The 17,053-nt window shown below is 43.3% G+C and overlaps 1 protein-coding gene across 5 annotated transcripts in view; it reads left to right on the forward strand.

Moving 5' to 3' along the window:
- The window catches only part of PATJ (PATJ crumbs cell polarity complex component), a 195,674-nt gene that overhangs the window by 13,705 nt on the left and 164,916 nt on the right, over window positions 1-17,053 (forward strand). For all 5 annotated transcript variants that reach the window (XM_075832709.1, XM_075832708.1, XM_075832710.1 and 2 more), the window contains exons 2-7: window positions 4,885-4,938; window positions 5,025-5,206; window positions 7,457-7,660; window positions 10,876-11,015; window positions 12,594-12,777; window positions 14,084-14,212. In XM_075832709.1, the coding sequence (XP_075688824.1) occupies window positions 4,917-4,938; window positions 5,025-5,206; window positions 7,457-7,660; window positions 10,876-11,015; window positions 12,594-12,777; window positions 14,084-14,212 (861 nt within the window). In that variant the 5' untranslated portion in view covers window positions 4,885-4,916. The remainder of the gene's footprint in view (window positions 1-4,884; window positions 4,939-5,024; window positions 5,207-7,456; window positions 7,661-10,875; window positions 11,016-12,593; window positions 12,778-14,083; window positions 14,213-17,053) is intronic.

Genomic DNA, 17,053 nt, shown 5'->3' on the forward strand with positions numbered 1-17,053 from the left:
TTGATTCCGTCAAAACGGATCCTCCTATAATAAACTGCTCAGAATGCAATTCCCTAATATGAGGCCGGAGCTTCACTTCGGAGGATCTTCCATTATCTTCTTAACATTGAGGCAGTCGCCAGCCGGGTCTAAAAAAGACGGTAATCCTCTGTGACCCCCATCTGTTCCCTGCAGTCGCCCAGATTTACCCCCAGTCATCATTTCCTGAATTTGGGTGTAAAATTGATCCTTCGAGATCGTAGGAATATATTGAGATTTTTTTTCTACTGTCTTAACATTTGACATTTATAAATGTCAGGTTTTATTGTATTCGCAGCTGTTTCCACGCCATGTCCTGTCTGAGTCTTTTTGGTATTTTTCATTATTAGCTTTTATTTATACTTTGTTTCAAGATCTCTGCTTGCTGTTAGTAAATAGAAATATTTGTTTTCGCATTCACAGCCAAAAAAACCACATAATGATTAGTTCATTTATTTCTGTTGCTTCTATAGCGCCATTATTTTCTGAGAAGTGTAATCACTAACGCCAATTGCACGCGACCGAGTGCCACTTGGGCCGTTTTTCACGGTATCCGAGTGGCTCACGATAGTTTTCACGGAGCCAATTACTTTAGCGGGTGAATCGGGTCGTAAAAACGGACCCGACTCTCTGATCTGTTGAAAAATAGGACATGTCCTATCTTTCCGTGGATCATGGATGGGACCCGGCCGGCGCACAACAGTCGTGTGCATCAGGGTCGTTTTACACCGGCCAATTGCCGATCAACGAGACACCTCATTAATCGGCGCTCAATTGCTCTTTTCACGAGGAGCAATGATCAGTAATGCATGGGGACGCGCGATTGTTAGGGTATGTGCACACGTAGTGACCAAAAACGTCGGAAAATACGGAGCAGTTTTCAGGCGAAAACAGCTCCTGATTTTCAGAAGTTTTTCTAGCAACTCGCGTATTTTACAGATGTTATTGGAGCTGTTTTTTAATGGAGTCAATGAAAAACGGCTCCAAAAACGTCCCAAGAAGTGTCCTGCACTTATTTTGATCAGCCGTCATTTTACGCGCCGTATTTTGACAGCGGCGCGTAAAATTAAGCCTCGTGGGAACAGAACATCGTAAAACCCATTGCAAGCAATGAGCAGATGTTTGTAGGCGTATTAGGGCCGTTTTTTCAGGCGTAATTCGAAGCGTAAAACGCCTGATCTACATCTGAAACCACTGCGTGTGAACATACCCTTACTCTGATCTCTCGTCCGGATGCATTAGCATCATGTCGGCAGCACGTCTCCCTGTTTACACACGGATATGTGCTGCCGACAATAATAATATTTTCTACTTCCTAAGGCTTTGTTCACATCTGCGTCAGGGCTCTGTTCTGACTTTCCGTCGGAACAGAGCCAACGGAAACCAGAGGTTGCCATTGATTTCAATGGTGACGTATATGGCGCCGATGGTTAACGCGTTTGTCTCAGCTGTGCAGGGGTTCCATCGTTTTGACTGAATCAATAGCGTAGTCGTAGTCAGTCAGGGCTCCGTTCCTGACGCAGATGTGAACGAAGCCTAAACGATACAATGAGCTGATGCACGAGCGTTTGCTCGTTCATCGGCTGATCGTTGCCCTGTTTAAACATCAGAAACGAACGGTTTATATGAGCGCTCCCGATCATTGGCCAGTCTAAAAGGACCTCAACTCCAGTCCCTGTCCCCAATTGCCTCACAATCTACCGTAATTTCCTTATCTCAGACACACAATGTCCTAGGAAGCTTTTTGACCTATCTGTATGTATTTTGTGTGTGGGAGGAAACTGGAGAACCCGGAGAAAACCCCCGAGAACATACAAACTCTATGCAGATGATGTCCTTGGCTGGATTCGAACCCTGGACCCCAGTGCTGAAGGCAACAGTACTGACCACCGCGCTGCCCCATTGTTACGATAGTGCAGATTTGTATTGATGGTAGTTTGGGCTGGACGACTGGCGCAGCGCTCAGATAATGCACCAGTATTAAAGGGTTAATTCCATCTTATAAAGTATATCGCTAAGATATGCAATCACTTTCTGATCGGTGGGTGTCCGACTGTTGGGACCCCCACCAATCCTAAGAGTGAAGAGGCTCCAGCGTTGCTTTAGTGTTGCCCTCTCTTCAAAGTTTCCCTTGTACAGCCAGTGGCCTGGAGCGCCGCTGTGCAGGGAAAAACAGTGAAGGGGCCCAAGCATTGCGCCCCTCCATTCTCCGGATCGATGAGGATCCCAGGGGTCGAACCTCCATCACCCCCATTGTATTAATATTTGACAATTTATACTAAACCTTTACTGATACATTGTAACAAGCCCAGCAGATGTGTTAACAGGGCTTGTTACAATGTAACAAGGTGGGGGCTTTATTTAAAGAGGCTCTGTCACCAGATTATCAAACCCCTATCTCCTATTGAATGTGATCGCCGCTGCAATATAGATAACAGCAAAGTGTTTTTTGTTTTTTTTAAAAAAACGATCATTTTTGCCCAAGTTATGAGCAATTTTATATTTATGCAAATGAGCTTTTCAAACGACAACTGGGCGTGTTTTCTCGTATTTCCAACTGGGCGTTGTGAATAGAAGTGTATGACGCTGACAAATCAGCATCATACACTTCTCATCGTTCCCATCCAGCTTCTTTCACTGCAGACACACAGCGTGACGTCACCCACAGGTCCTTCAACCTTGGCGTCGGAAGAGAGAAGAAACATCAGCTCCAGGCGTACAGTTGAATTTGCAGCAGCATCACCATGTGCAGGTAAGCATAGTAAACTCCCTAGAGACGAGCATATTAACCTTTTGGACACCTGGAGCCGATGTATCTTCTTTGTCTGACGACAAGGTTGAAGGACCTGTGGGTGACGTCACGCTGTGTGTCTGCAGTGAAAGAAGATGGGTGGGAACGATAAGTGTATGATGCTGATTTGTCAGCGTCATACACTTCTATTCACAACGCCCAGTTGGTAAAAACACAATACACGCCCAGTTGTCCATTGAAAAGCTCATTTGCATAAATATAAAATTGCTCATAACTTGGGCAAAAATGATAGTTTTTTAAAAAAAACAAAAAAACGTTACTGTTATACATTGCAGCGCCGATCACATTCAATAGGAGATAGGGATTTGATAATCTGGTGACAACCTCTTTAGAGGGGTATTCCCAGGATAGATATTTATCACCTGTCTACAGGATAGGTGAGAATTGTCTGATTCCTGGGGGCCCGCAATGCTGCAACCCACACAGAGACCCCCAGTTCCCGAGCCCCCCGTTCTCCTCACTGCACGACCGCAGTGAGAAGTTTTCGGAATGGTAGCATGCGCGGCGCCACTCTATTCAAAGTGTATGGGACTGGCAGAGACAGCCGAGTATAAAGCAGGAACAGGGGGCTCGGAAACTCTGTTCTAATTATTGGTGGGGCCCCCGCGATCAGGGACTTATCACCTGAGGATAGGTGATCAATGTAGATTCCGGGAATACCCCTTATTCTTTGTGAGTGTTTTCTATCGGGTATCCAGTCTAGATAATCCTCTTTGAGCAAAATACCTCAGCAGCTGAAATCTCCCTCCTGTCCTGATCATGTGCTGCTCACACAGCTGCATGGCTCATTACAGTGTATCAGAAGAGATTGTATGAGCAGAACTGGATCAGGACTCACAGCAAGCAGAGATCTTTAAATGGTGAGGAATTGAAACGCAAAGGGGCAGATTTATTATGGTCTTTGCACCTCAGTTCCGTAATTATTTTCTTGGCGCATATATTGTTGGCCAAATATATTAATGCGTGCGCCAGAAATAACATTGATTTGCGACATGCTTGCTACATCGGCTCGCATACTTCGAATATGGCCGTGGATTTGTTGAGTTGTGAAATGTGCCAGAATTATCACTTACATGCAGCAGTTTTTTGGCGTAAAATACTGGTCTAGAATTTACCAATTAATAGGTGGTGTACAGAAGGGAGAAGAGTCTAACATGCGCCAAATCTAGCAAACAGCGTGCGCGTCATTGAAAACGTTGGCGCATCTTCTAGTACGTGGTGAGCCTGCTCCATACTTCCCTTAACGGCTACCACCTACTAGTACGTGGTATGTCGTTAAGGGGTTAAAAAACGTATACTTTTTTGAAGGTAAAAAATGGACAGCAACATATACCGACGTATGAGTATACGCTAAACGTACGCGCTATAAAAAAAACGACAGACGCAAACAAAATAGTACACGTTTGTTTAATAAAACGTATACGCTCGGCGGATCGCACAAACGCAATGTAAATTCCTTGGCGCCATTGTTATTCCGCGCTGTTATTTTTTCGTGTAAAAAACAAAAACAAAAATCGCCACTCGCATGTCTCGTCAGTGGAATGATTGCGGACTGTCGGATTTGGCAGATTCCTTCCTTGGCATTTAACAGATATATTGCCAACATTTTGGCAGTTTTGATCATTTTATTTTTGTTTTCTAATTTTTTGGAAATTCTAGTGAACCTTGGAAAACTTTTCAGTTATTTATTTTTTGTTTCTTCGAATTGCATCGAATCACCAAATGTTAAACAACCGAGGGCCTCATGCATCTTGCGCAGGGACGGGCCTGGCTACCCCTGGGAACGAAATGCCGTTGTAACTTGGCCCCTTTTTCTATTCGATAGTTTAGCGAGGTCAATAAGTTGCTCGGGCCGGAGACGATTTAGAATTTTTTGTGGAACTTTATACTATTATTTTGGCAAATGGATATAATTGAGGGGCTTCTGCAATTTTGAACCCAGCAGGGAGCCTATGGGCAACATATGTCACTTTGTACCTATAGAGTGGCACACGTCGGAGGCCGTACACATTTATATAGCCGCGCTTTACTGTTTTTGTGCATTTTACTTACAGATTTCTTGTGTGGAGCTTCCGCTGCTGTGAAGATGCCAGAATTTCTTGATACCGGTAAATTCATTGTTCATTTTCTGCCATTGATAAACATGTTACTGTGCTTAGCGGGGGATGCGGCGCTGATGATGATCTTGTTTTAGGCACGGTCTCTATGGACAAGCAGAAGGTGCTGCAGATCACCGAACGCTTGCAAAGGAAACTGAAAGACAAGGGAGAGCTCTCGCACCATGACAAGTTGTGTATCCTGCGCGACACGCTGGCGAGCCCGCTGTTTAACCAGATCCTGACCGTGCAGCAATCAATCAAACAACTGAAGGAACAGGTGCGGTGATCTGTTATCGTCTTGTCATGATCCCCCCCTTCCCCCTCCCCAGGGTCTCTAGTCTTACCAGGACAGTATCCCGTTAAAATCACAAGTTTTTCATCTGCGTTGTATTAATCCCATTTATAAGGATGGCCTAGGTCACACTGAGTTTTTTGCAGGCAGTAAATTCTACCTGGAAAAATCGACTCAGTTTTTTGTTTTTTTTTGCTCCACAGTCATTTTTTGCCACGTTTTCCAAAAAACGTTGCGGCCATTCGGTGGTTAATTCCGTCTCCCATTGCGTTTAATGGGGTTTTCGATGGGAGGTGTTTTCGGCCTTTTTATGGTTTTCGAAGTGGCTTCCACGCGCCAAAAAACTCAGTGTGAACAGAGCCTAAAAGTCTTGTACTCTAGACCAAAGCTGCTTTCAAAATCCTGCTGTTGCCACTTGGAGTCTGTCAGCACTGTGCTGTCAGACACTCCCCTAACAGTGCATCACTTTGTTGTATAGTATCTAATTGGAACACTACACCACCCACTGTCTGACAGCCACTTGGGGTCAGGAAGTAATGTTTCTGTTCGGGTCTGGTTCCTACAATACAAGCGAGAGAACCAACCATACGGCATAATTCACCTATAGCACCCCCACTTTCCCACGAGATCAGTTAGGGTTCGAGGTTCACAGCTGGCCCCAGGACTTCGGTGCCTCTACCTAACACGGGGGTTAATTTTCTGGATAATGTCAGCGGAAGGGGAACCAAACAATAGGAGTTACTGTTGCTCTGGGTAACCTGTACTAAGATAATGACATAGGGTCAAGCAGTTCAGGGTTCAGTAACGGTGATGCAGCAGTGCTGGGTGCACGACACATAAGCTGTAGTCAGGAGGGTAGTCAGGCAATCCAGGGTTCGGTCAGAGTGATGTAGCAGAACCGAGTTTGCGGTACAGGGGATTTTCCAAGAGATTAATCAGGACAGAAACCATAAAGTTCAAGATCATGATAGCAAAACCAAGTTAGGGAACAAACTTTGATAACTGGCACTGATGCCAGCGTGTGGGTGATTTAAATAGAGCGCTGCCCGATATCCCTAGCCAGAGACTCATTGCGGCAGTGACCAGCAGGGAGAGACACGCAGGACCGTGGCAGAGTTATTACATTACAGTGTCTTTATTAGGACATTTTTTTTTGCCTTCATCTGGATCAATAGCATAAAATAATTGGTTTACCCCTTCCCATTCCTTTTTTCCACATCTCCTCACCTGCTTTAACTTGATGGACATGTCTGTTTTCAACCATACTATGTATTCATTTACCCAAGCGCAGAAGACTGCCAAACAGCATGGAATGTAAAATCTGCCAACCTGAGAGCTAACAGGAAGCCAGCAGAATTATGAATGCAGCTCTGAATGTGAATGGAGTGTAAGACTTGACAAAACTCAGGATCAGTGCAAGCAAAGAAGCGAATATGCAGATGTAGAAACTGAGCATTGATAGAGAATGACGCATCTCTGTCAAAACCCAAACGTCGGCCATTTTGTTCTTATCTTTATTTAGGCTGGGTTCACACAGTTTTTTTACGCGGAAACCGCGCCGCAAAACTCGTCAAAAACGGCCCTAAAATGCCTCCCATTGATTTCAATGGGAGGCAGGGGCAGTTTTCTCCTGCGAGCGGTCAAACCGCTTCGCGGGAAAAAGAAGCGACATGCCCTATCTTCGGGCGTTTACGCCTCTGACCTCAATGGGAGGCAGAGAAAGCGTATTTCGCAGCGTTTTATGGCTGCGGGCAAAAAACGCAGCGAAAATCGGCATGCAGGGAGAGGAAAGTCTGCTTCAAACTTCCAAAAGGAATTTTGAGGCAGAACTTCTGCCTGCAAAAAAACTCAGTGTGAACATAGCCTTATATATTTTTAGTTGTCTTTTTGTAATGCGACTGACAGTCCGATTACTGGTGACGCTGCCATATTGTGTAGATATGAACTGGGTTACACAATGGTTTGTGCTGGTTACCCCTATGAAGGACTAGTTACCCCTATGAAGGACTAGTTGGCAATAATCTAAACCTAGTAATGTCTTATTAACCGTATGAGATAAAGTTGGGAAAGAGAAAAACTCCGAATCTCTGCTACATATAAAATGTGAGAAATAATTCTTATGGATCCTGGAAATATTTCTATCGGTAATTGCAGCTTCTTAATGTGAATTTTCAGCTTTACTACTCGTAATGTGGATTTTAATTAATTTGACCGGGATCGATTGTATTTTTCTAGCTGAACCGCATGCCAGCCGACCGTTCTGCAGAATTTGATTTCACAAAGAAAGGCTTATTGGTATTTGAAGCCGACTCCTCTGCCCACTTGGGAAACAAGAGCAACTCTTTGTCCTTTGACAACTTCGTCTCGTCTAGATTTCCTCTTGTCGACCCTGATTCGGGCGCAGATGAGTTCACCAGAAAAATTCAGCAGATGGCCGAGGTGAGTGAGAGTCTGTCCGCGTTCCTTTCATTGTCCTGATAGTATCACATCCTGGAATAGAAAAAAAAATGGGGGAATCCGAAAAGAAAAAACAAAAACATAAAATCGAATGAAAGTTGTTTTTGATTTGATTCGCATTCTAGAAATCTATGACAACTGTTAGGCCCGATGCACGCGACCGTGGTGACTTGCGCTCCGCAAAACCGCGGCTCTGTTGTCTGTATTTGCGGTTTATATGTCCAAAGAAACCTTCCGTAGCGCATTCATCTGTCATCCGTATTCACAGATCCGCAAAAAAAAAAAAAGGAAGGCTGGAATTGATGTCACCAGTTTCTCCCATCCGCCTGAGTAGGTCACATGATCAGTTAAGTCTTTGGCGTCGCTTGGCAACGTATCCGTATTGCGGACTAAACACGGACGGCAACCCGTATGCCATCTGCAATTTTCCGTGCCTCGAATACTCACAGTAAAATGACACGTCCTGAGTTTTTGCGGCCCAGAGTCTAGGCCCCCATACGGATCTGTCAGAATTACAGTCGTGTGTATGGGGCCATATAAATGAATGGGTCCGTGTGCTATCTGCGAAATTGCGGACAGATCATGTACAAAAATCCACGGCCGTGTGCATTAGGCCTTATGTAAAACATCACATTTTCTTTTGCACCGAACAGATTTTTTTTATGGAATTTTGAAATAATAATAATTTATTATTATTATTATTGTATGTTTTTGTTGTTTTTTTTGTGTGCACCTTTTTTGAGGATTACTTTTGACAGATGACATTAAGACAGAAGACACATGCTTGCCTCTACTCAGGAAGATGTCATTAGATTGGAGTTACCAATTTCGGCAAGAAATATTTTGGGCCCACCAGAGGAAATTATTTTCTGTGCCCACATTCCAGCTACACGTGTGGATGCGCATTATTAATTGCATTATAAAATGTCTTTTAAAAAATTACACATAAAAAAAACGGCCATAGGTTGTTTTTTTGTTGAAACCAGAACAGTAAAAAAAAACAAAAACAACCAACATAAAGAATAGTAAATGATCTGCTCCATCTTTACCTGCAGAACCTCGTGGACCATCGTATGGCTCCATTATCGTCTCAGAATCTGTGACCACCAATGGATCCTCTGGTCCCTTCACACCACAGATACTGGCCGAGAGAATGTGTTTTTGCTCCGTAGATCCCTTTAATAGCCAGGAATAGAGTTCTTAGGCATTAATATAACTCCTGTCACCCCGTTCATAAACCCGCTGTTTAATATGCACTTTATTTTGTCACGTTCCAAGCAAAAGTTTTGAAAAAAAAAAACATGAACAATTTCTATATAGAGAAAGTTCATAAAAACAGAACGTTCCCATAAAGACAGAAGGGGTCGTTCTTTATGGTATGAGCTGAATGCCCGGCTGTAAGAGGAGGTAATTGCAAAATCAATAAAGGATTTAAAAAGATGAGAACGCCCTTCATATCTAATGGTCCGGGAATGTTGAGATCCAGTGAATTGATGATTAGTTGTGGGATCTTGACTAAATTCCTGCCACGATCTACAGCTTGAGGAAGACTGGCGTGCCGAAACGTCGCCATTATGAGCCCTACAAAAAATATTGAAATATTTATCTGGTGGTTCATTGGACCTTTATTGCATATTGGACTTGTATGGTAAATCTAGGTGAGCACGCCTCGACCTAACCTGGTGCACACCATACATATTTGGATACACCATATATTACTAATATTAAAATGATGAATTGATATTGAAATCCATTAATAATTTATTAAAACATAATGTACTTGAGAAAGTTGAATTATGAGTTCATTTTTAAAGCAAGTATATGCCAGAAATCGCATTGTTGGGAGACCGTCTTATTTTTAAAGGGAAGGTATTATCAGAAAATGACATCTTGCTTAAATCGGGTTTTTATTATAAAAATATAGATATAAAATTTAGTTTCGATTTATTTAGTTTGTTACTATCTACATAAAAATCTTGAAATATTGCAGTTCTCACACTGGTTACTAGTGCAGACCCAATAGGCTGACACTTCATGTTTTCTGCAGTTGTCAGCTTTGCTGTATAGACTAGGACAGAATAAACAGAGTCATCTCATTATCACCAAAAGGTATTGATTTAATGGCAGGTGTATTGGACTGCTGGAGGTCTAGGTAAAGCAAGATAGAAAAACTGCACACACCAAAAAGGATCTGCATGCAGCTCCCCTGGTCTCTGGGGAAGGGGCTGTACTCCGTCACTTCCGAGAGACTGTAATAATCTATGGCATTTCTCTGTCAATTGATTCCCATTTATTGCAGCTGCCATAAAGCACACACATCCTGCTGCACTGGATACAGACAATACAATTGTCAAAGTTTAGTTATTGGTACTGCAGGGTGAAGTCTTGGTGAATTAGTCCAGTGGGGGGAAGAAATCCTGTGGTCTCACTCACCGGTTATGCAGCACTACCCATCTATAATACACATCCATGGCCGAGACGAGAAGAAGGTGCAGTGGTAGTTTTGGGAGGGTAATTAGTTTTCAGGAATCTGGACAATTTGGTGACCTCACCTGTGGGACCTATAATAGAGGCCATGTTGGTTGTCACCCAAAATGTTTACCAATTTTTGGGGATGGAGGAGCCCTTAAAGAGACAGTAACACATACAATTATTCATCAGTAATAACATGGAGGGTTTTTATGCAGAGTAGTAGAGCGCTATTTGTCATTTCATGGGGGTGACTTTGGGCCGACCCTATAAACGACACATAGAGACTTTTTGTGTTGCCCCCAATTAAAGTGATTTTTATATTTATAGCCGAGAGCCTCCGAGGAACAGGCAAGCCGCAAGTTCATTATTTCCAGCTAAAAAAATTAGAAACCTGCGTAGCCAAACCGCAGTTAATTCAATCCTCGTTTCAGCGGGAACTTATCGTACGACTTTATTTAGCTGGAGAATGAAGTGCGAAAATAGTTGTTAAATTCCCTGAGGTTTTTCGGGGGCGGCGTCGACTGCATGTGGTGCTCTCTGTTTCACGGAAAGTAATGAAGTGAGATCCTCCGCAGAATTAATTTATTGTCTAAGTGCTGAGTTTGTTCTGTCTTACAGGATATAAATTTCTCCTAGTTCACCGGTCTCTCCGGAGCAGATTGAACACGTTGGCGGAGACATCAGCTCAACAAATCAAAATTCTATTTGTTTTTGTTTTTCATTAGGGCAGGCAAATTGAATATATAGATATCGAAAAACCTGCCGTAGGAGGCCTCGGATTTAGCGTCGTCGCACTCAAAAATCCTAATGTGGGAGACGTCGGTGTGTTTATCAAGGGGGTTCAGGCCGGAAGTCTAGCAGACAGGTAAGATTTAAATACATTTTTTGTTTTTTATATATATATATTTATTATTATTATTATTATATTTATTTTTTATTTATTTTTTTTACTTTTATGTGTATTATTTTTCCATTTTAAATAATTTATTCTGCTTTTTGTTTATGTAACGTAACAGGGACCCATAATTTACATCAAGCTGAACCTCCAGCCATCAACTTGATAGAAAACGTATGGGAGGGAGATTGGCTGGGAGGGTAATGTTCTGTGACTGAGAATTATTTTTTTTTGCGTAATGGCTGAATGTAGTAATATGGGTAATGATGTGGCGGGTCAGGTAAGGTCAGTGCTTTTCACACTGGTCATTGATACCAGATGGCATAATGCGGCTGTTTCTGGATTTCAGAATACGAAAAGTGAATGGAAAAAGCCTATTAAAAAAAAAGACGATTCCTTTTTTGGAATAAACAGGAAAAAACATAATTTATGCTTGTACATATCAGTCTACAGCTTTATTTATGAATTTAATGAGACTTGCAGCCAATAATATCTCAAACAACAGGTGTTTTTGGATCTGGTCAAAGGAGAAATATTTTTATTGGTGCAGGAGGGATTTGCTTGAGATATGTGTACTTATACCAATATTTTGACTTACCCCAATGCATCTAAAATAATAAAAGAAGCCGTTTTGCAAGTAGTCCTGAGTAAAAAAAAATCCTGCCGTTTTGTGTATACAGTTCCTGTGCAGATCTATGAATCTCCATAAATAGAGTACGAACACCGTGTGTGTAGTCTGATCCTGTAGACATGTGTTAGGGGCCTGTTCACATCAGCGTTGGCTTTCCGTTCCGGGGGTTCCGTCGGTGGTTTCCGTCGGGTGAACCCCGCAACGGAAAGTCAAACTGAAACCGCGGTTTCTGTTCGTCACCATTCCGGCTGGTTTCCGTTTTAACGACGGAATCAATAGCGGAGTCGACTGCGCTATTGATTCCGTCGGAAAAACGGAAACCTGCCGCAATAGTGACGAACGGAAACCATTAGCGATGTTTACGTCACCATTGATATCAACGGTGACCGAAACGGAAGCTGTGGTTTCACTTTCCGTTGCGGGGTTCACCCGACGGAAACCTCAGACGGAACCCCGGAACGAAAAGCGAACGGTGATGTGAACAGGCCCTTACTCCACTCCCTCTTCTTAATAACCTAAGACCGTAGAAAAGGAGGCTGATAGAAATAACACATGACTACAGTATCAGACTACACAGGTTTTGTTTGTAGTCTGTAACCATAGAGACACAAAAAGGTTTGCTATTTTTTAGTCGACTATTTGCAAAGTTGATTTTTTTTTTTTTAATAGTAAAAATAGTTACAAAAGTGAACATATCCTTTAATAAACTGTAAAATGGTTCTCAAAGCTGTACTTTTGCATCTAAATCCTAGAGTATATGGAGGTAATGGAGGGCCCTCTGTCAGCTTGTCCAAAGTTGATCACCCCTTTAAACACAATTCTTACTGAGAACAGCAGAGCTGTGGGTGTGAGGTTCCTCTGTATAAATTGCAGTTCTTTTATCGAGCTTAAATTAAAATATTTGATACTGTTTTCAGAGATGGAAGGCTTAAGGAGAATGATCAGATACTGGCAATTAATTTCGCCCCACTGGACATGAACGTCTCGCATCAGGAGGCCATATCTCTACTGCAACAGTCTTCGGGGCACATTCATTTAATTGTTGCTAAACGGCTGCCCCCGCTCCTTCCCCAAACCCAGATTCCCCAGCAGGTAGAACAAGTAAGTTACCTTTCTAGATTCTGATTGTTTGGGAGTTCTCTACGGTCATGAATAGTAGGTGTGAGAGTGTCTGTCCATCAGTTTATTGCACCTGAGCAATCACCCTCGATGTAGCATTGTGGCTTGTCTGCATCCTGTTGGGAATTGGTGTGTGTACCTGCCCTTGTGAGGATGTATGGCCTGTTCAGTAATTTTACAGTCAGAAGGGGGATGGAGACAAGTGAGACGTCACATACTGTGTTAAATAGTGAAAGGGGCAGGGTTCATAGCAGCACAGAGTATTTCAGAAAAGAAGCGTGATGATATTGAGGAATTGGCTTCACATGACAATGTTATGATGATAGAGTGGAGACAAGTGGGATGTCACAGACTGAGAATTACATAGTGGAAGGAGCCGGATTCCACAGCATCACAGAGTATTTCAGGAGAACAATGTGCTAACCCTGTGGGGGACATTGAACTGGGATGTTAGTGAGGACAGGACGTCATGTGACAGGAGAAGTCTCCCAATGTGCAGAGGAGAAAGGCGACAAATGAGAGATAAATAATGGAAGAAACAGAGTTCATAGCAGCACAGAGTATTTATGACACTAGATTGATTTGAAATACTGCTGGTCCAGGATTTATCAGAACACAGAATTTCCGGACTAGAAGGATTGTCTGGTAAGTCCATTTATATCCAGGAACTTTCCAGTTGGAAGTTCTGATAGTCCAGAATATCTGATGCTCCAGAATTATGCTGGTGGATGATGGATTATTGGAATTTTCTTAAATATGTCTCTTATTTCCAGCACCCTAATACTGGGCAGTAAAGCTGGTTCTTCCTGTAAATGGGCTCACCCTTTATATGAGCGTGTTCGGTCCTTGATATACAGACCGCATGTCGGCCGCATTTCCCGGACTGAACACAGATCAGGCAGCCGGGCTCCTAGCATCATAGTTATGTATGACGCTGGGTGTCCCTACCTCCCCGCGGGAATACTGTCATGTTTTCAGTATAGGACAGTAGTCCGGCGGGGAGGCAGTGACACGGCCTTGTGCATGAGGCCTAAGATTAATCAGATCAGCATGAGCCCTCTGTTACGGGCGCGCTCTAGATGAACAACATATGTAGATTATAAATATAGGCAATTAATAAAATGGGCAGCTGCTAATGATCATCCTAATGGGAGCCATATGGAGCGGTTTCTATAAGAAATGTTACTACTATATATATATATATATATATATATATATATATATATGATCATGTGTTGGGGGACCTATTTTGGAGCTATTTCTGTAATCTCATTCTGTGTCTTTGCAGATCTCCTGGGGCCACGTGGAAGAGATTGAACTCATTAATGATGGATCGGGATTAGGATTCGGGATTGTTGGTGGAAGAGCCAGTGGTGTAATTGTGAGAACCATTTTACCCGAGGGACTCGCCGATCAGGTAATTTATCTTCCCATTTTCCATAATATTTAATGCACAGTGAATAATTACTTATATATAAAAAATATGTGCTGAATATATCTGCCTCATCCATCATCACAATTCCAAGCTTCTTCCAGCTGAGTCCGCTCCAGACACAGCGGGTATCGGCTGTGTGTTGATTCAGGGGCGGGCCTTTCGCCAATGCCGCTGCACAGGGGCCCGGAGGGCAGTAGGGCTTTCTCTGCCAATGTGGGACCCAAAGTAACTGGGTTTTTAGGGACATTACTGTGGTGCCAGGAGGGATGGAGCGTAATGATGTCATATGGATGTGGCTTTGAGATATTTGCGAGTGGCCTCTAAAGTATTGGAGCGTAGTTTTCTCTCCGGGAAATATCTCTCGTCCGCCTGCAAGGATATACCAGAACCTTGGAAAAAAAAGTGATTGTGAGTGATTGACAGCGTGTGAGTGTGTATTGTGTGTGCGGTATGTTAGTGGTGTGTGTGTCCAGCATGTGAGTGGTGCACGTGCGTCGTGTCCAGCAGGTGAGTGGTCTGTGTGCGCCACATGTCCAGCTTTTGCGTCACGTCCAGCATGTGAGTGGTTCGTGTACGTCGTGTTCAGCTCTTGAATGGTATGTGTGCGTCGTGTCCAGCACGTGAGTGGTGTGTGCGCGTCACGTGTCCAGCATGTGAGTGGTGCGTGCGCGTCACGTGTCCAGCATGTGAGTGGTGCGTGCGCGTCACGTGTCCAGCATGTGAGTGGTATGTGTGCCAGCGTGTCCAGCATGTGAGTGGTGCGTGTGTCTCGTGTCCAGCATGTGAGTGATGGGGTCCACACGCATTTCTTGCACAGTGGCGCTATGCTGTCAGTGTCCGCCCCTGCTCACATTGGATGCAGTTCATGTGCTTTGTTGTATTAAAAGCACAAAATTTGATCGTATTTCTTGCGATGTATAATGGACGCCGTGCTCAGCTTTCATATTCCCTTTTCGCTTTGTAGAGCTGGCTGGAAACCTTTTTGCCTTTTTAATTTAAAATACATTGGCTGTAACTGCGGCCGTATACTATCTGGATTAAGAGGCCTGTTTTTGGAATTTAAAGGGGTTTATGGCCGGTTAATTGCAAAAATAAATAGATCTCATCAATTTACCGCCGGAGATAAATAAGCCATTTAAACGGCTCTGACCGTCACGCTCGAAAATTGGGATGCTTGAAAGTGAAAAAAAAGGCAAATTTTACATGAACTGGAGCCGAATAAAACCCGGTGTTAATCTGGACATTAATATATTTTATGTTTTTTACAATGTCTTCATTAACTAGAATTCCTTCCATATTAGTAATGGCAAAAGACCCTGTCAGCTCCGCTGTATATATAGAGTAACAAATCCAGCAGGGGCAGCTTCTATAGGAAATTTGTGCTGCTTCTTGAGAGCCATAAATACTTGTCTGTCATATATTTCTTAAGAGATTTTTTTGGGCTGAGCTAATAGTAGGTAGTTACTTTTAGTCATAAGGTATCATTAAAAATCCCTCCTGACATATAAACTTGCATTCTCCATGAAATAACTATTCTCCATTGTGCCGTTCCTCTGTTATTTCTCCTGGAAGTGTATGAATAAATTGACAACTGGGTGTTACCTTTCCACTTGATGATAGGGTGTGTCCATACACAGTGTTACATTGTCAGCACTGATTTGACGTGTCATATTGTATAGAGACATGCCCGATCAGCAAGGGGAGTGGTAACACCCAGTTGTCAATATATTCATGCATTTGCAGGAGGAATTACAGAGGAATAGCACATCGAGTTCTAAGAGAAAGAGCTCTCCAATTATTATTCCATGGAGAAGTATTAATGTCGGGAGGGTCTTTAGTGATACTTTATACCGAAAAGTAATTTGCCATTATTGGCTCAGCGCAAATCATATTACAGATATGTATTTATGAAAGGAGAGCTGACAACTCCTCTATACTACACCACACAGGAGAGCTGACAGATCCTCTATACTACACCACACAGGAGAGCTGACAGATCCTCTATACTACACCACACAGGAGAGCTGACAGATCCTCTATACTACACCACACAGGAGAGCTGACAGATCCTCTATACTACACCACACAGTAGAACTGACAGCTCCTCTATACTACACCACACAGGAGAGCTGACAGATCCTCTATACTACACCACACAGGAGAGCTGACAGATCCTCTATACTACACCACACAGGAGAGCTGACAGATCCTCTATACTACACCACACAGGAGAGCTGACAGCTCCTCTATACTACACCACACAGGAGAACTGACAGCTCCTCTATACTACACCACACAGGAGAACTGACAGCTCCTCTATACTACACCACACAGGAGAGCTGACAGCTCCTCTATACTACACCACACAGGAGAGCTGACAGATCCTCTATACTACACCACACAGGAGAGCTGACAGCTCCTCTATACTACACCACACAGGAGAGCTGACAGCTCCTCTATACTACACCACACAGGAGAGCTGACAGCTCCTCTATACTACACCACACAGGAGAGCTGACAGCTCCTCTATACTACACCACACAGGAGAGCTGACAGCTCCTCTATACTACACCACACAGGAGGGCTGACAGATCCTCTATACTACACCACACAGGAGGGCTGACAGATCCTCTATACTACACCACACAGGAGAGCTGACCGCTCCTCTATACTACACTACACAGGAGAGCTGACAGCTCCTCTATACTACACCACACAGGAGAGCTGACAGCTCCTCTATACTACACCACACAGGAGAGCTGACAGATCCTCTATACTACACCACACAGGAGAGCTGACAGATCCTCTATACTACACCACACA

The sequence above is a fragment of the Rhinoderma darwinii genome, chromosome 7 (assembly GCF_050947455.1).
Source record: "Rhinoderma darwinii isolate aRhiDar2 chromosome 7, aRhiDar2.hap1, whole genome shotgun sequence".
In the NCBI taxonomy this organism is placed as follows: Eukaryota; Metazoa; Chordata; class Amphibia; order Anura; family Rhinodermatidae; genus Rhinoderma; species Rhinoderma darwinii.